The 20,298-nt window shown below is 37.0% G+C and overlaps 2 protein-coding genes across 5 annotated transcripts in view; one reads left to right on the top strand and one right to left on the bottom strand.

The window, feature by feature from the left end:
• Nucleotides 1-13,511, bottom strand: part of LOC106873577 (F-box only protein 21) — a 21,627-nt gene extending 8,116 nt beyond the window's left edge. Inside the window, exons 1-7 of one of the 3 annotated variants that reach the window (XM_014921019.2) lie at nucleotides 13,252-13,383; nucleotides 11,373-11,452; nucleotides 5,372-5,614; nucleotides 3,838-3,959; nucleotides 2,737-2,892; nucleotides 1,116-1,246; nucleotides 548-678 (exon numbers count right to left, since the gene is read on the bottom strand). In XM_014921019.2, the coding sequence (XP_014776505.1) occupies nucleotides 548-678; nucleotides 1,116-1,246; nucleotides 2,737-2,892; nucleotides 3,838-3,959; nucleotides 5,372-5,614; nucleotides 11,373-11,419 (830 nt within the window). In that variant the 5' untranslated portion in view covers nucleotides 11,420-11,452; nucleotides 13,252-13,383. Of the gene's footprint in view, nucleotides 1-547; nucleotides 679-1,115; nucleotides 1,247-2,736; nucleotides 2,893-3,837; nucleotides 3,960-5,371; nucleotides 5,615-11,372; nucleotides 11,453-11,479; nucleotides 11,504-13,251 lie in introns of those variants that run through there. The other 2 variants (XM_014921012.2, XM_052968871.1) reach the window with 2 other exon arrangements.
• Nucleotides 1-20,298, top strand: part of LOC106873600 (mevalonate kinase) — a 96,278-nt gene that overhangs the window by 57,826 nt on the left and 18,154 nt on the right. The window contains exon 2 of one of the 2 annotated variants that reach the window (XM_014921036.2): nucleotides 1,401-1,596. In XM_014921036.2, the coding sequence (XP_014776522.1) occupies nucleotides 1,528-1,596 (69 nt within the window). In that variant the 5' untranslated portion in view covers nucleotides 1,401-1,527. Of the gene's footprint in view, nucleotides 1-1,400; nucleotides 1,597-19,202; nucleotides 19,233-20,298 lie in introns of those variants that run through there. The other variant, XM_014921053.1, reaches the window with a different exon arrangement.

The raw sequence follows: 20,298 nt of genomic DNA, 5'->3' as shown, positions 1-20,298 counted from the left end.
TATATATATATATATATCAGATTATCTGCATTTTTCTATATTCTACAGTTAAAATTCTGCTGATGCAAGACATTGAGAAAAAGGATGAGAACAACAATGTTGGTGGACACCTACTTGGGCTTCAAATTTCAAATTGATAATTTTGGTTTAAATTCTGATATCTCAATACTTATTCCTCTTATGGAATATGGCATATATAGAACATTATTTAAAAAAGAAAACACAATTCAATTCTCAGTATGAACCATCATATTTGCCTATATATACCTAATAGACTTCTTTCAGTTTTTTCTACCAAATTCACTCACAAGGCTTTGGTCAGTTGAAGACTATAGCAACGACAGAGGTAGTATTAATACCGAGAGGTAATATGTATGCCCACTTAAATGTGGATGTCCTATTACAACATACTATACTGCAGTAGTTACCATGCAAGAAACTCTAATATTGGCTTTTGGTGCAAAATGCATTCTTGTTTATATTGCACCCACTCTACAGATTTAATTACTTTTCAATATAAAAGTGAAGCCATTTGAAAGGTACTCACTTTGGATGTTCTTGCCAACGAAGAAGTTGCATGAAAGGCGGAATTGGTTCTAAGAGGACTCCAAGTCTTCGAGCTACACTCTGATAAATCACAGTTACTATCCAACGTAGACAACGTTTACTAATTAAAACCTGTAAAATTACAAATCTATTATCAGTTTGTTTTTTATAAACTATGGCAAAAAGAAAATAATTTGCTTTGAAATATAAATTCATAAAGCACAATTAAACAATTAAATTATTGTTGTAATTCAGTTTTAATCAAGTTGTCCCTAGTCATTCTCATTTCATTTCAATTTACAAAAATATTGATTTCTAACATAGGAACATGTTTGAATTGAAGGAGAGTGGTAAAGTCCATTGCATTGACCCCAGTACATGAATGGTATTGATTTTTATCAACTCGAAAATGAGGAAAGGCAAAGTTGATCCAAATGGGATTTGAGTATAAGGGGATATAACTAAATACCACAGAGCATTTTGTTCATTGCTCTCCTGATTTCCAAACCATTACCTTTCATTTTGCAAAAAAAAAAAAAAAATTAATTAAAAAAAATTCAAAAACATACCTTGTTGATATTCAGAAGATCCATTGAAGAATATTCTTCGGCATGGAATCTGTGTTTCTTGTACAAAATATTATTCATAGCAATAAGTATATCACGAGTATCTGTAGGATTCCACAGATTGGTATCAATAGCTGCCGTATAGAAAGCATACAAACTGACATTAATCCTTCTCTATGTGTTAGAGCTCTTAGTTACACAACAGGCGTGAGATTAAAATATTGTATTACTGAACATAAAATGCTGTTTTCTGCCTCCAGGCTAAACATTCTTTCCTGTTTCTTTCAGTCTATTTAGCTGGTAACAAATAATGCTCCTACTTGAGAAGTTAGAAGAAAAGGAATCCGGTTGCAAAAAATGTTCTTCAACAATAAACAGATGTCCAAATTTATAAAACTATCCCAATCTTTGATAAATGGATGTACACATGCACATACACACACAACCACTCGTAATTTGTTTTGTCTCTATGGAGTATGCTGAGGTAAGTTACCTGGTAAAATTATTCTTATTTAAGCTACTGACCAGAGAAAGAAAAAAAAATTACAGGTAAAATGAATAATGAAGCAAAATGGCTTAATCAGGAATTTAAATTACATTGCACACTTAGTGAAAGGCAGTCTACTTGACAAAATTGTTAAAAGCACTGGACAAAATCAGAAGTTGTATTTCTTCTGGCTTTTTATGTTCTGAATTCAAATTTTGCTGAGGTTGACATTACTTTTCATTTCGTCGAGGTCAAAATCAGATAGAGAGTGCAAGAGAGACAACTGTGCTGGTTTGCTCATGTGATGGTATAGATGAGGACAGCTGCATAAACTTGGCAACCAAGGCAGCCTTTCTAATGAATATTAATTAGCACATCTAACCTGGATGTGTTGTTTATAACACCGTAGACTGTGGTAAACAATGCAAAAAAGTAGCAAAATACTATCAGCTGACTAAATTTTGTCAGCACACACATATGGCACTACTGTATTATGTGATTTCACTGTATTGTGTCAGGTTGAATGTACTAATTAATATTTGTCACAAAACCTGCTTCTGTCGCTAATAGCTGATTTATACAGAGCCTGCCAGCTTTTCCAGCATCACTGGGCTCCTTCATTGGACACTACCTCGACTTGTGAAGACCTGTTGGGGCAAGCAAAAGCGAAATCGTGATGGTACCTGTGCCCAACGTCGCCTTCCTGGCACTTGTGCTGGTGGCACGTGTAAAGACATTCGAGCGAGATCGTTGCCAGTGCCGCTGGACTGGCTCCTGTGCAGGTGGCACGTAAAAAACACCATTTTGAGTGTGGCCTTGCCAGTATCACGTGACTGGCCCTCGTGCCGGTGGCACGTAAAAGCACCCACTACACTCTCGGAGTGGTTGGCATTAGGATGGGCATCCAGCTGTAGAAACCCTGCCAGATCAGATTGGAGCCTGGTACAGCCATCCGGTTCACCAGTCCTCAGTCAAATCGTCCAACCCATTCTAGCATGGAAAGCGGATGTTAAACGATCATGATGATGATCCTGAGGTTAATAGTGATATAGTACTATTTTATATTTTCCTTTTCTTCATAAATATCAAAAATCATTGACGAAAATTACAGCAACTGTAAAGTGTAATATAACTTACTATCATAAAGGTCTTCTTTAACAAGTGTAGGATGATCTGGGCGAAATTTTGCCAGTTCCTTTTTAACTTCATATGCAAGTGTATCTAGTTTTTGTAATATGTCTTCAATATTTGTTGTTTCCAAAAAACAATGCCAGTTATGCATATAAATTGTACCTGCAAAAGAATAGAGCAAGACAGTTAGATCTCTATCAGCAGATAGAACTTTTCAAAGAGATTTTCGATATAAGACTATTCGAATTTAAATGAGCAGCTGTTTGAAAACCAAAGTAGATAAAAGTTTATGAAACATTTATCCAGTTTCATTCAACTTCATGTTAGAGAACATCCATATTGTCTTAGCAGATTTTTCCTGTTGCTGTTGATTTGCAGTTATTCAAGAAAAATAGTAACCATGTCGATCTCTTGGATGGACTGTGAAAGCTATGGGCACAACCTCTTTTATCAGAATAAAGCAACAATAAAAATGATGATGACAACGAAAATATAAAAGATGTGGAACAACAACAGTGGGTAGATCAAATCCTAAATTATACTGCATAACATGATTTTTGTCCTTGGGTAGCAACTGTTATTTCCTATTTGCTTACCTTAGAAAGTATGAAAAATGGCTAATATTTCCTTCAAACTTTGCTTTTGTTACTTTTATTCAAACGCCACAGAATCCTTCTCAATACATGGCTATGATACTCCCCCACTACTCCTGCTCATGATCAGAGATGCACATATTGTCAGCCTGTAAGAGACATGCTCAAATGGTTAAGGTCAAGCAACTGACAAGCAAATCTGTGGTATTGAGCTGAATGTTTGCAATAACAATATTTCTGCTTCAGCAACTCAGTGCTGAATCTGTGTGAAATATAATGGAAAATAGGTCAGTTTGAAAACATTGATGTGCAGGTCACAAAAGCAAAGTTTGAAGGGAATAGTAGTCATTTCCTTTTATTTCTAGATAGAAGTAAATAGGAAATAACACTTACTGACTAAAGACAAAAAAAAAAAAAAAAAAAAAAAAAAAAAAAAAATTGTTACACAGTGTTATTGGTTACCAGGAGTGTACAAGGCACCAGCTTGTGTACAACAAAAACAACTACTACTTACCAATTTCCAGTTTCTGTTCATTAATAGGCAGTGATAAATAACTATGCCAAGCTTTAGATAAACTGTGATGCTGAATGTGCTGCAATGTCTTACCAGCATAGTATTTCTTTGTTAAGTTTTCTCTGTAGAAAGCAGAAAAATAAATTGCACAGAAATCCAGTGGATTCATATTTGACATTCAAAATGTTAAATTGTTACAGATTTGGGTTTAGCCACATAATGACTTTAAATATAACAGAGACAACATCGTATAAAAGAGTAAGAAATATCAGTTCAACTAGATTAAGCAACTTAATTACTAAAGTGAAGACTGGTAGTTTATAATGCTTGTAAAAGTGAAATGACTGTAGGGTTCTAGATACCAGTGGATCAGACATGTGGAAGGTAGGATATTATTTGTGTATTTGTTCTATATTAGGAGATTCTATATTAACCCTTAAAGAGTGGACATCATCAATTGATGTTTCATTAGAGAATAGCAGACATCATCAATTGCTGTTTCAAACATTTTGCATGGATATACCATCATCAACATGTAGCAGGGGCCTACGACAATTGCCCCTTTTGTCACCCTATAAATCTAGCCCTGGTCACAACTGGAAGATTTATATGGTGATGAAGTTTTGTGACTTTCCTTCATCATCAGATGAGGTTGATGATGATGATGATGTTCTAGATAGCACAGAACATGATACTTCAACTAGCTCTGGGTGGAAAAAGTGCACTGACTTTTCTCCATATGTAGTATCAAAAAGTTCCCAGACCAGTTCTGTAGAGCACCAACAGATGGCAGCACACAGTTGTATGTGCAGTGAGAGCTAGCAGCGACCTTCATGAGGGAGTGTGCTAAGTTAGATCGTTGTGTATACTTCGCAAATTGTGAAATTTGTGTTTTTGTGATTATGAGTATGCTGTAGTTTGCGATTTTGTCATCAATAAGAAGTTGGAACAAACAGCCAACATGAAATTTTGTGTTAAACTTGGAAAGTCTGCTACAGAGACACTGAATATGCTTCAACAAATTTATGGCGATGAGGCAATGGCTGTACGCAATGTTTTGAGTGCACAGGCACTTCAAAAGCAGAACAACCCTGGAAATGATGAGTGATCTGGAAGACCAGCCATTAGTGTCAGCCCTGGAAATGTGGAAAAAATTCATCAGCTAGTGCATGAGAAATTTGGTCAATATTTCATTTGTTTACAGCTGACAACACGTGCTGCCATGCACAAAATGGCTGGCAGCTTCCAAATCTTTTCTGACTGGGTAAAAATGATCAAACTTTAAACCTCTATAACTTGTTTTAAAATTTTTTTCTGGAAAAAGTTAAATATTCCCTGAGATTCAGCTTGAAAAATTACATCAATACACCAAATTTTAAAATTTTCACTAAATTTAAAAATTTCTATAGATGCAGCCAAACAGAAAAGATCCTGCAAAACTAAAAAGCCTATTGATTTTATTTATTAGCACAGTGATAAAAAAATAAAATATAAACATTTAATAACAAAATGATTAAATAAGAGAATGGCTTACACTGGATCCGATGCAATTAAATGGAGATAACTAGTGATAAAATCTCTGTTGTTTTCATCTTCATCAATATACTGGAGAATTATATGAAATTTATCTGGTGGAACCTCCTCATAATTGTAGCAAATTTCTGCTAAATTCTGAAGAAACCGGTTGACATTTTGGATACATGTATAATGCCGAATGAACAATTTTCGCCATGCCACAGGCATATGGTATTTAGTCTTTGGAAGAACATTAGGCCAGCTAAAAACCATTAAGAAAGACAAAAAGGAAACTTAAATAATATAAGAAATTTAGAATTTTAAATTTAGACAATTAAACAATGTAAGGACAACTGTCTAACCCAAACCAGTATGGAACCTGGAAGTTATGGAAGTTAAATGATGATGCTGATGATGTATGATATTTAAATATTATCTTTTTTTATGGCCTAGCTTTACTCAAACACAATCTGGAAAATTTTCAAAGCAGAGACATTGTACAAATTTACAGTTTTAACGTAGTGAATGAAAAACTTAGTTCATCAGATAAAAGGCAAAAATGATTACTTTAAACAACTCAAAATAATTGTTTAAAAATATGAATACAAGTTGTTTTTTCTGTCCTGGAACACAAACAATTGTGACACATTTGTAATGGGCATACAATTGTGATACTGTTAGCACATGCTTGCTTGAGCTGGATGACATTTATGCTGGCTTAGAAGTTTACTTCTCTTTAACTAAGGCCACTGAGATATCAACAAATTATTCTTGCTCTTATAAGAAATCTTTTTAAATGAATCTTTATCTTTGCAAGCAACAATTGAAATAATTTTAGCCTCAAAATCTCATAACATTTTCCTATGAGATCCTTTCTTTTGTTTCCAGCATTAATACTAGGAAATTTATGAGCGCACTTGTCTCTCTTATCTTGGTTCCTTTGTTTGAGTTAGCATTCTATGTTCAACTGGAGGTTAACATAGATAAGACAAGTTATATGCCTTTGATTTCAGCTTTTTCAGTAGGTATAAATAGGAACCCTCAGAAAGTGTCAGTGGTCAGTATTTTTTGTTTCCACACACTGTACATCTTTTGCTTTTTAGCAAGCAGCTTTTCCTAACAGACTCACATCTAAGAGTGTAAAAGCTTCATTCTTGTCACTCGGCTTGTACCACAAAACTGCTGACTATTACTGACCCTTGTAAACTGATCCTACATGCAAACAAAAGCTGTAAGCAATTTTTTTTACTTTTCTATGTTGATTATTACATTGTCTCAAAAAGTTTGAACGATTCATCTATAACATAACATGTTATAAAGGAATATGAATCCTGTCAGTTAAATAGTTCTTATACAAAGTGCTAGTTTAGCAGTTCAATTCTTATCCAAGAAAATCCTGTCCTTGTCATAATGGAACATATTATTCGTAATTAAGTAGATCTAGAAACTGGATTAGAATTTGTTTGTTTATCTAGTAGATCTAGAATCTGGATTAAAGTTTGTTTATTCCTGATCAACAACACAACATAATTAAAGCAAACATGGCCAAATAGTTCCTCTATTTTGCACAGTCTCTCAACCATATTTGAAATCAGTATATGCATCAGTAACAATAAATTACAGAAATTCAGTTTGTAACTTGACTAATCCTAAACCCAAAAAGTTTCATATCAAAAGAATTGGTTGCTTTCAAGTTAGTGCTGGAATATAATTCCACGTCTAAGTTATAATGTACAACTAAAGATAGTAAGGGATTGATAAAGAAATTTCCAGAATCCTTAAACTAATTTAGGATATATATATATATATATATATATCAATCAGTTGTAGCTGGCATAGAAATGGAAGACGTAAGGGACATAACTGTTTTATAGCTAAGCCAGCGCTAACATTATCTCCCATTGCTACAAACTATCGATGGTTTCTGAATACACAATAGTTCTTCATCACCTTTTATCAAATGCATTAATGACAGGAGGTGGAGTGGTCAAAACTTATCTCAGGATGATAAGCCTTATAGAAAAATATTCAGAGAACCAGAGTGACAGACATGCAGTGTTGGAAAGAATCTGCTCAGCATGCCAATACAGTGACTTGAGTGTTGAAATAATGATAGTCATGGAAGTTGGGAGATATATCTGTAGCTGGGTCTCTTGTTCAATATGTTCCCACTGAGCCTACCACCTACCCAGCCTCTTGATACTCTCCTACCTCTATGATTTTTCTATCCCTCACCCCTTACTTCTATTCATTGTACCATGAGGCTTGTGTCAGGGTGTCTTTAGACTTGTCCAATCCTTTGATACTCACTGCCTTCACACTGAAATATACCACTTGTGCAACAAGGAGCATCGCCAGACTACCTGTATTCAAGTTCCCACTACTATCATCCTGTACTCTACACCTGACCCATACCCTCTCTGCTCCTCTCTCACTAACTTCTGTCTCTGCTATTATACACTTCTTCCTGTCACACACACACACACACACACACATCCCATTTTCTCCCATCATCACTCTACTATTCACTCTTAATAACACTGCATTGAGCAAATGAGCAGAGCATAAAGTAGTAAGCACTTTTTAGTCTTACAGAACAGAAAGCAACCCCACATGTGTTGGTTCCACAATAATATGCATCCAACATGTTCTGTAAAATGGTTGGCAAATGAGCACAGATAGCACAGGGTCAAAAACACCTTTTACTCTTGTCAAGGATATGAGAACTTTTCTAATACTGGTACCATCATAAAACACATCCAGTACACTCTGTAAAGTGTTGGTGATAAGGAAGGGTATACAGCCATGGAATCCATGCCAAAAATGAAATGCACGAGATGGTTCCCCAATCCACCAAGGACGGCAGTAACTCAACTCCAAATAAAAACTGATATGGACTGTGACAACTTGTCCAACACATGCCAGTAATGGAAATTGAGCAGATGATGATGATGTTTCTAAATCCATTTGTTCAATTTTTACTCTAAATCTTTACAATATTAGACATTTTCAAATTCCAAGTTCACATTAGTTATCAATTATTTGATTATGTGATGTTTTCCAACCAACAAAAAAAATTATAACTTCAATTTATTAAAAATATAGTTTACCAAATAAAATGTTCAATTGGCTTATAAATTCTTGTTGAGCTTACAAAGTGGTACACATTCAGAATAAACTGGTTTTGATTTATTTTATGACATTCATGAACCACAATTGGTTCATCCCTGCTATTTATAAACCTAAATGCTAATTTGAATTCTGAACATCAGGGTCAATAAATAAACACCAGTTGAGTATTGGGGTCGATATAAATGACTTACCCTCCCCCAAAATTTGAAATCAATATAGGTCAGATGTGTTCATACAGTTAAGAAGTTTGCTTCTCAATCATATGGTCTCAGGTTCAATTCTACTGAGTGGTACTTTGGGCACATGTCTCCTACTACAGCTTCAGGCTGACCAAAGCTTTGTGAGTAAATTTGTTACAAATTGCGGAAGACTTTTGTATAAGGTACAAAACACACCAAGATCACATGATACAGCAGTTCTACCACCGATGCTCGGTGATTCTAATCTGTTACTAATATTTCTGTGCTTAAGATTTATAATTAAATATAAATAACATTGCTAAAACTCTATTCTAGTGGATAAGTTTCTTTTTCAGAAAACACTCCGGTTATGAAGAGTTACTAACTCTACAATGCACAAATACAACCCATATTAGAGTACTCCTCACATAGCTGAGACAGTAATGCTATGCAAGCACACACACAATTAGAGTACTACTCACATACTGGGACAATACTGCTGTGCAAGCACACACAAAACACACACAGATGCACGTAACTTGTTTGATCACATTAATAAAAAAAGCAGCTATTCAATTGATTGACATAGAGTCCCTTTCAATATCACCAAAAACTCAGTCATTATACATATCAGAGGCAGTGAGCTGGCAGAATTGTTAGCATGCCAGACAAAATACTTAGTGGAATTTCATCTATCTTAACATTCTTTGTTCAAATTCTGCCAATGCCTAAATCTGAAACCATTATACATATCAAAGAAACAATTTTGTACATAACCTTCCCTAAATTTTAACAAAATTAAAACACTTAAAGTCACTAGAAGTACACTTCACAATCTCTGATCATCTTTCAAAGTAAAACCACATATTATCAAAACAAATTTACAATTATTAGGAATTCTTTATAACCAGGAAATACTTCAGTTTTATCAGTTGCTGACCCTTAAGTAAGTCTCACATTGAAGTAACTGTTCACATCAACACACAATCATATATTGGATCCCAAAGCAGACTTGTTTGATTTAACTGCCCATAGGTTTCAACCACTGATTTATAGATGTGCTTTTTCTTCTCTCTGCCTCCATCACCACCACAAGAACTTTTAATTCTCTGAATTAACTGTACACACTTTTCATCCAAGCCTATGTGACTCAACCGTCACTGTTTCACCTCTCAAACCCATCATAATCCTTCTTTCCCAGAGCTGTAACCCTTTTATATTCCCTCCTTGCAATGTTCAAGTGTGAGATGTAGAATATCAATAAAAAAGGTATTATTTTAATCAAAAGCTTAATGAAAAGAAAAATATGGAATCATACCTAAATATTGTAAGAAGAACAATGTACATAATACAATGCATACAATAAATATAAACCCTAAATAAAAATATGTATGTATATCATTCAATGTATTTTTTTTTTAAGAGGCTCTGATCTGAAGGCATTTTGGTCGCTATTTCTAGTAAGTTGTACCCTTAGCATGTCTCCTCCTACAAAACACCTGGAAACTAAGTTAAACTGAGCAATGTGCAGAAGATATATGCTAAAAACAAGCATATTCAAATAAAACATCCTAGATGCGATTGAAACTATAATAAAAGATGATGGGGAGACTCTGTCATTGGTTCAATACATACTGAATCATGGTACAAATTAAAGGTAAGTGTTAGAGTAGCTGTCTGAAGTAAAGGTTACAGTATCAATATACAATAAGAGGTTCATTTAGTTTTGCTAAGATAGAGGGAAGAAAAAGGACAAGATGGTCTAACAATATTTGGTTGTCTCTCACACCTGAACAAATCTGAGAATAAAGTTTGCAAACTTGAACAAGTTTGTATTATACTAGAAGGAGAGATTAAATTCTTACATCATCATTTAACGTCCACTCTCCATGCTGGCATGGGTTAGACGCTTTGACTGGAGCTAATGATCAGGAGAGCTGCACCAGGTTCCAGTCTGATTTGGCATGGTTTCTACAGCTGGATGCCCTTCCTAATGCCAACCACTCCAAGAGTGTAATGGGTACTTTTACATGCCATCATCACAGGTACCATTTACAAGACACTGGCAATGACCACAATTACGATGTATGGGTATCATTTACATGGTACCGGCAGTGACCATGACTATGATTCATGGATGTCATTTGCATGGCACTGGCAACAACTACAACTCATGGGTGCCATGTAAATGTATTTCATTTCATTATCTGCCCCTCTGACCACCCAGTGATGACTTTGGATAGCTTATATAAGGTTATGATTTGTATATTCACTCTCTGATTGTCACTGAGGTAAGGGAGTCAAAATATATTCATTAAATGTTAATTAAATATGTTCATTAAATGTTAAATTTTAGATTAAAATTTTTATTCACCTGAACAAAATGGAATTTTCACGATGTAATACATTAAAATAAATAGACAAATAAATAAAAGTGGGGGATTTGTTTTTAAAGAAAAAATAAGTTTCCTTATAGTGTCAAGATCTTTAAAAAAATCAACAGAACTGGTGATGGACCACATCAACCTCACTGCCAAAGATGACAGCCAGCTCTTCATCCTAATTATTTGATAAAACAACTAGCCCATCAACATGCTATTGTGACCCACGACCATCTCTTTAATGCTACTATAATGTCTTCACTTCTGTATTCATTGAACCTGCATCTCCTCCACTCATCAGACCAACTAAAATTTTTATCACACTTACCCAACACTAAACACAGCTTTTCTGCCAGAACAACAAGTCTGAAACATTTATCTTGACAGCAGTGCAACTACGCACAGAACCTACAGAACAAAATAAACATCACTTACTTCAACTACATCACTGTACTGAGTTCAAAAGTACTGGGTACACACTTCTCCTCTAACCATAAACCAACAAATTTGTAACCACATGTAAGATTCCTGCTAATATTTGTCTTTTAGTACTTGTACTGGTGCTATGTAAAAAGCACCCAGTGTACTCTGTAATGTGGCTGGTGTTAGGAAGGGCATCCAGCTGTTGAAACCATCCCAAAACAGAAAATGGAATCTGGTGCAGCTCTCTGTCAAACCGTCCAACCCATGCGAGCATGGAAAACAGACGTTAAATGATGATGATGATGATGAACTACTCTAAGTCTGTACCACTGACACTATTTTTTATCCAATTGTAGAATAGCTGATGAGAGGCTCACGACAGAGTGCTACTCTCACATCTGGGACAGTGCAGCTGCTACACACAAAGACATCCCAAACTTATACGGAGAAAGTCTACTTGACTGATTGACGTGAAGCCACTCAGACATGTGCAACTCCTAGCTTAAATACATACAGTCGCTGCTCTACCTATTCTACCGCAATTACAAATTGTCTCTACTCATCTGAACTGGCTATTCCCGTGTCACCCCCACTTGCATACTCTCTCTCTACTCACTTGTCCCTCCTCTTCTCATCACCTATAATATCTATCCTCTCAGGCCTCGTACTAATTACTACGACCAGTCCTTCGTTCCCAAAACGCTGCCCTCAGTATTCCTCCCTTCCCCACGGCACATGTCCTTCCAGAAGTCGTCCGTTTGTTACGGTTAAGTGGAACGATAAAGACAATCACTACATCGCCTCGGATGACTTGTTAATAAAATATATGTTCCTTCATCAGTATATCTTGACGATCCATTTCCGAAATAATTTCTTACTTAGATACAAGGTCTTAGATTTATTAGGAAACAAGATTATGCGATATTTTCGTTTATTATTATTTTTCTTAAAAGCTGGAATGAAATAGTTACACAAACGATTTTAGAACAGTTTGCTGTATCAAACATACGTAATTTTCTTGTCAATTAACCATCCAACACGCAACATGTCCTACTTCAGAACACAACTTGGGGGGGGGGGGGTAAAATATCGGTAAAGTTTTAAAAAATTTACCAAAATATTTTACTGTTGGGGTTTATTAGTAATAATATCATTCATATTTAGTATAGTAGTTTGGCGAGTTATAAAACCAAGGAGTATTCACTTAAGTACATTAGAAACTTATATCAAATATTCTCAATATAAGTGAATATAAAAATACAACAGGTTAAATGATCTGGACTTCAATGTGTAAACACGTTGTTTGATTATCGCTACGAAGAATGTTATGGAGCCTGACAAGGATATTGTATGTAAACAAAACATTGAGAATATTTAGACTGACACAGATGCGAAGAAACTTAACAGGAAGATACGAAAATTGGTATTTCACATCAATGAAGACGAATTAGTCATGAGTTTTAAGAATGTGTAAGTTTCTGTTGCATTCATATGGTTACGTTCTTTGGCTCTTTGTGAATTTCATTCACCAAAATATACAGCTCTGCTTAAATATTTATTGAAGAAAGTTGTTTCAGCATTTGAACGCGAAAAGATAAATTCGCAATTGTATAAAAAGTTACGAGAAGGGTCATGTGACAACCCTATAAGTCTCGTTGTCTTCTAGTTCTTCAACTTTTGTTTTCTACTGAGTTCATATAGCAGACCAAAATAAAACAGGAATCCAGCCAACTCAAAACAGGTTAATGAAATTAGTGAGAAAAAAGTACGCCATACCAACTTACCATTGAAAAAATTTACATTTCCATATATTTTCTGTGAGGCAAATGTCTCTCATTCGATGGCAAGTAAAGGCTAGCCGACAAATATCGACATGTGAAACTGTATCACAGCACAGAATTTTCACTAAAATCTCTGTTGGAAGCTGTGGCAGAATTTTCACCTCGACTGCCATGTTTTCTCGTTTGAATTGTAATGCAAGAGTTATCTCCCCCAAATATTTTATCAACTTCGTCTTCGGAATTACCAATATATTAACATCTGTCAATAAATCTCTCTTTCTCTCTCTATATCTATCTATCTATCTATCTATATCTATATATATATATATATATATATATATATATATATATATATACACACACACACAATAATATAGCTACACCAATTTATGTATATACTTATATATCTAGACGAATAAATTAAATATACATCAATATGTCGACTACGATGTCTACACCAAAGTGAAATAAACATCGAAGATGCTTTGTCCCAGGCAGAAATTAAGGGAATTACTGAGGAGCAAGCTCTTCTGAATTCATCGCAATGTTGGAAATCATTCTGTATCATCAGCGTGTATCTCAAGATCACAAGTGTCGCGCCCTTTAGCCTTTATGCTTCATCTGAGTGGAGCAGCGAGGACTGAATTAGTCTTCGCCAGCAGAAGGGTCCCATCTATAGTCTCTCGTCAATTACAGACACATCGAGCTGGTATCAGCTGCCATACCTATTTCCTTAGTGGCTCTCTTCATTTGTCTGAATTCTAGACCAATCTTTGGCAGGAAATATTCTATACCCAATATTTCATGACCAATATGTTTTGAGGCCTATATTAGAAGGCATTTTTTGTTGTAGCTCTGGGCTGACCAAAGCCATGCGAGAGAACTGTGGTGAATAGAAACTGAAAGGAGCCTATCGTATGTACAGTCACCTAGGTGGAGTGTGCCGCCCGGAGCAGTCCTTGAATTGGTCAAACTCCAGTATTTGACCCAAGCAAAATAAATAAATAAATAAAAATAGTGCAATAGGTATAAAATAACATGTAGTGAACGAATATGAAAAAAAAAATGCGCGCTGGCGAAAGGGGGCGGCGGGAGACGACTCGGAAAATTCACATCGGGAATGTTCCTAATCCTCTCACCACTTCCCCGTTCGTCGACGAAATCGCTTTTCTTCATATTCGTTTACTACACATTATTTTACACCTAGTACACTATTTTTTGTTCAATTTTTGTGACGGGGTAGGTGGGGTGCAGACTCGGATAATTCACACGATCCAGTAACCCCACTTCGACATGCAGTAAACGAATATTAAAAAAATGCGCGCTGGTGAACGGGGAGCGGGGGAGAGGACTCGGATAATTCACACGATCAATCTCACAGGATCCGAAAACTCAACGTTAACACACAGTCACAAAAATGAAAAACAAATAGTATAATACGTGTGAGGGAGGTGGGGGACCAAGACAGTTCACACGATCCGATTTTTACCCTAAAGAAAATGGATATTCTTCCCAACAACACAGTTCCGGTTTCAGTCCCACTGCATGGCACTTTGGGCAAATGAATTTTCGGAGTCCTCTCTCCTCCGCCCCCATTCGCCAGCGCGCATTTTTTTTTTTTTTTGCATATTCGTTTACTACGTGTTGTTTTACACCTATTGCACTATTTTTTTGCTCGGGTAAAAAACTGGTGTTTGACCAAAAAATGCGCGCTGGCGAACATGAAGGAGGGAGAGAGGACTCGGAAAATTCACATTGGGAGTGTTCCGAGTCCTTTCGCCACTTCCCCATTCGTCGGCGCAATTTTTTTTTCTTCAAAGTTCGTTTACTATACATTATTTTATCCCTAGTACACTATTATTTTTGTTTAGTTTTTGCAAGTGGGGTGCGAACTCGGCTAATTCACACGATCCAGTAACCCGACTTCGACACCCGGCCACCAAAAAAAAAAAAAAAAAGAAAAAGTGCAATAAGTCTAAAATAATGTGTCCTAAACGATTATGGAAAAAATAATGCATGCTGGCGAACAGGGGTGAGGTGAGGACAGGACTCGAAAAATTCACACGATCAAACTCACAGGATCCGAAAACTCAACGTTAACACCCGGTCACAAAAATGAAAAAAACAATAGTGTAATAGGTGTAAAACAACAGGTAGTAAACGAATATAAAAAAGATTGAATAAGAACTAGTGTACTAGGTGTAAAATAATGTGTAGTAAACGAATATGGAGAAAAAATTTCACCGACCAACAGGGAAGTAGTGAGAGGACTTGGAAATTCCCGATGTTAATTTTCCGAGTCCTCTCCCCCGTTCGCCAGTGCACAGTTTTTTTTCATATTCGTTTACTACATGCTGTTTTACACCTATTGCACTATTTTTTTTTTTTTGCTCGAGTCAAACAGTGGAGTTTGACCCTTGAATTTTCCATCTCTATCCTGGTTTATGCAGCATACCCAAAAGTACCACCTCCATAAAAGCTTTGCATTGAGCAGCCAACCCTCCACCACCTCGCTCCAGCTACATTATTATGTATGTATGTATATATGCATGTTTGTACATATGTACATATGTATGTGTGTGTGTATGTATCTATGTTTGATTGTGCATGTCCGTTTACACTGATACTCTATGAAAGTCACAAGCTACAAGTAGCATTATTGTTATCCCGTCTCCAATCAACAAATCGTCCATTCACTTCGTACCGTCAAAGACGTGTCAAAGCAAGAGATCCCTTCCTTCGGAAACAGACAGGACTTACTGACAGGGCGGCGAGCTGGCAGAATCGTTAGCACGCCGGGCGAAATGCTTAGCGGTATTTCGTCTGCCAGTACGTTCTGAGTTCAAATTCCGCTGAGGTCGACTTTACCTTTCATCCTTTCGGGGTCGATTAAATAAGTACCAGTTACGCACTGGGGTCGATGTAATCGACTTTAAAAAAAGCCCCTTGTGGGCAATAAAGAAATAAGATCCTGCTGTATACCATAACAATATATTCTAACCCATGCTAGCATGGAAAAAAACAATAGACATAAAAACAAACAAACGAATGGACCAACATCAATATATACACCACACTTTCTATACCAATAAATTATATTTGCACCAATATATCCACACCTATTGAGACGGTGAGCCGGCAGAATCCTTAGCGTTCCAGGGGAAATGCTTAATGGCATTTCTTGTCTTTATGTTCCGAATTCAAATTCTGGTGAGGTCGACTTTGCCTTTCATCTTTTTGGAGTCAATAAAATAAGTACCAGTTGAGCATTAGGATCGATGTAATCGACTTATCCCCTCCCCAGAAATAGTCAATGTACCTGCACCAGTAAATTACATTTGCATTAATATCTTTATGTAATTACCTTATTTGCTGGCATATAAGATGCACCTCTATTTTGTACCAAAGACACATTTAATATGATTCATCATACACCCATACACTTGTTATAGCATCAGTAAAACAGTCACATTAGATGCATAACAATTTCTTGTAACATTTAAAAAAAAAAAGTGTGTCTTAAACACTGGAATATATGGTGAATTATATTGATACCTTCGTTAACTGAGCATTAATCCAGTTGATTACCACTTTAAGATACTGACATTATAAGAAAACCTATTTCTTCTAAAAAAAAGTGCTCACCACCCCCCTTTTTTTAACATGATAACTATTTACCATTCCTTACAGTGTACAAACTCATTCAATTTTGCTACCTTTTTCAGATTTGGCTTCTGTAGACAATGACCAGGCATGAGAGATAATCAAACATTATCAGACCATCAACAGTCCCCTTTGACTCTTTTTTTTCTCTCTATTTTATTATTAAACAATCTTTAACAAAACTGAATGAATCTGTTATTGCATGTTGCAACTGTAAAATTTACTTCACACATCTAACACGAGCCTTTAATTTGCATCATGATTCAGTATGTATTGAACAAATGATGGAGTTTCCATATTGTCTTCTATTATAATTCCAATTGCATCTAGGATATTTTTTAGCATTATTTCTGTCACTAATAGTTAAAAGTTTAACTGTTTAGTTGCTGGGTGTCCGTGGAAGGAAACATACTTAGATGCTCAACTGTGGGGATGAGCCAGAAGAAGAGGGCCATGACATCAATGGTCAAGGGACTGACTGGGAGAGGAAGCATGAGAAGGGGAGTGCGGTGGGGACAGGACAGGGTTGTGCTCTTTTGGCTGGCTGAGGCATTGCAAACAGAAGGGAGGGAATTTGCTCTCAGGCTGGTGAAATAGCAGCTGCCTATACTGGGTAACAGGGTAGGGCAGGATAGCTGGAGTGACTATTACTAGATGGTTGCAGAAGAGAGGAAGGTAGGAGAACCTCTTTTCATTTTCCACAAACAACAAGCTATTTCAGCAATTGTATACAAACATTGTTGTCCATTTGATACATGATGGCAGCGAAGATAAAGATCGGCAGTGATGTCATCAGACCTTTCTATGGTGAAGGTGACTTAGTAGCCTAGATTCGAAAGGTCAAAGTTGTGGCCAGGCTACAAGGCATTGAAGATGTAGCAAGCCGCATGGCCCTGTATTTGGAGGGGAGTGCACTGGCACAGTACCTCGAAATGAAGAAGAACAGCTGAGTGCAGCAATGATCAAGCAGCGCTTGAGAGAGGCTTATACAGATGGAGAGTACACCACTTTTGCTAAGCTGGGAATGATCAGATGGAAAGGGGAACATATCGACGAATACGCTGTGGAGGTACGGAGGCTGGTTGTGTTGTCTGGTCTTACCGTTGAGGGACTTGAGAAAGTAGCGCAATTGGCTTTTATGAATGGCTTTCCCAATGACGTGTCAGAGTGACTACAACAGTTGCTAGGCAGCAACAAAATGGTGATGAGCGAGCTCATTGTTCAAGCCCGTATGTTGACACAAAGCACTAGGCGGAAGGCAGTGATGATGGTGGCCGCAGAAGCCTGCGAATCTGCATGGAGCCAGAGAAGGATGAAAAGAGGCCTACTTTGGAACAACAACAGCTGTTCACAAGGACCGCACATGGCAAGGGACTGTGTGGAGTCCGGACCAGTTTGCTACCAGTGCAAACAGACTGGGCATATCACCTGGAATTGTAGCCAGGGAAAAGGCCATGGGGAAGTTGCTGCCTCTCAAACTTCCCCCGCGAACGAGTAGAGGTGTTGGTGAAGTCACTACCCATAGTTGAGGTCATGTTCAGGGGAAACATGTTCAAGGCCCTCGTGAACATGGGCTGCATGACGACTCTCGTGACAAAGAAATGGAAGGGGATGAGTAGCATTTGGGTGGTCGATGGCAGCGTAATCAAATGCAAGAGTAGCAGCTATGTGGATATAGTGGTGCAAGACACAACGCTAAGGCTTCGGGCAATCGTGATCGACCATGTGGTAGACAGGATCGACGTAGTAATGGGGATGGATGCAACTGACCACCTTGGAGGTGTCAGTGCTGGAGGAGATGTGGTTTCGTTTGGTGTCATGGAGGCATTGTGCGCCGTGAGTTAGTAATGTGAATGGGAGCAGAGCCCCACGAGGAGCTACACTGCCAACGCCATTGAAGACAAGGATTTTCCGGTGGTTTCAATTGTCAGCATACATGCATACATACATACATATATTGTGATTGACCAGACTATCAGATGTTGTTATACATCGCTGGTCACAATGCACTTTGCATCATTTTAGCTTTCAAATGTTGCCACCCCACTTGCTAGGCAAGCAAGCCAACATTCTCCCTGATTAAAAGGCTAGTCCATTGCAGGGTTACCCATTTACAGCTGAGAAGACTGGAGTGACTTGAACTGAAGTGTTTTGCTGTTTTGCTCAAGAACACAACATGCTACTTGAACTGGAAATTGAACCCATGATCTAGTGATCATGAGTGCAACACCCTAAACACTAGACCACTAGGCCTGGACTACAACCCAAGCTGTGTCCTCATGAAGCACATTTGTCATCTATGTGAGATGCAGCATCTTCAGGTATGCTTTTACCACTTTGTATTGTCTGGTTTGTCACTATCATGGGTTCCATTAATTTGGAGCATATAGCACTTCCTTACACAACAGTCTTTCATCATGTTTATCTCTTTCCCATGCCAATACAACCTTTGCTCTTGCACACAATTTCTGATTTCTTTTATACTCAGTTTTTCTTTCAGGCTATTTGCACTCTGGTGTTCACAAACACTGACGTTACACATCTATGAGAGCCTGTTTGCTTCTTTTCTTTGTAGCATTTGCTGGTCTTCTACATTCAAAGCTCATGCCTCAATTTTAGTCAGTATTGCAGTTTGAACACAAGCATCATACAATTTTCTCTTCACTCTGAAAAATAAGGCCTTTGTTTCACATTGCAATTTTTTCAACCAGTTTTTAACTCAGCTATGGTACTTTCAGAATAACCACTTCCACTACAAATTATGTCACCTTAGTAACAGAAGTTCTCCACTACTTCTGGTAAGCCAGCAAGGTATTTTGCATAAAATGCACTGATTGCAGAGCAAATGCCTTGATACACATCACACACTTTAAAGTTATGCTTGTGTTGCAATGTATGAGCATATTGAAGGTTGACAAACATTTGGTGATGCTATTGCCATTTTCGGCTAACTTTATGATAAAATTCTAAATTAAGTCTTTGCTTGATATTTACAAGCAGATGAATGACAGCAACAACATGAATCTCTGTCAGCTCTGGTATATCCCAATGTTTCCTTTATGTCCTTTGCACTCTTCCTGCTATTTGTCACCCCTATCAATGCTCATACCTTTGCAGATGATAGTTTTCTTCATTCTTCTACTTCATCATCATCATCGTTGTCATCATTGTTTAACATCTACCTTTTCCATGCTTGCATGGGTCAGGTGGAATTTTCTGAAGTGAATTTTTCTATGGATGGATGCCCTTCCTGTTACCAACACTTACCTGTTTCCAAGCAAGGTAATATTTCCCCATGGCCAGATAGATCTCTGAAGATTGGAAATGAAGGACAACACTTGTAACACACACACACACACACACACACACACACACACACACACAGAA

This window comes from Octopus bimaculoides, chromosome 6, assembly GCF_001194135.2.
Source record: "Octopus bimaculoides isolate UCB-OBI-ISO-001 chromosome 6, ASM119413v2, whole genome shotgun sequence".
Lineage (NCBI taxonomy): Eukaryota > Metazoa > Mollusca > Cephalopoda > Octopoda > Octopodidae > Octopus > Octopus bimaculoides.
Note: the sequence above shows the minus strand (reverse complement) of the source record. Positions and strands in the feature narration are given on the sequence as shown.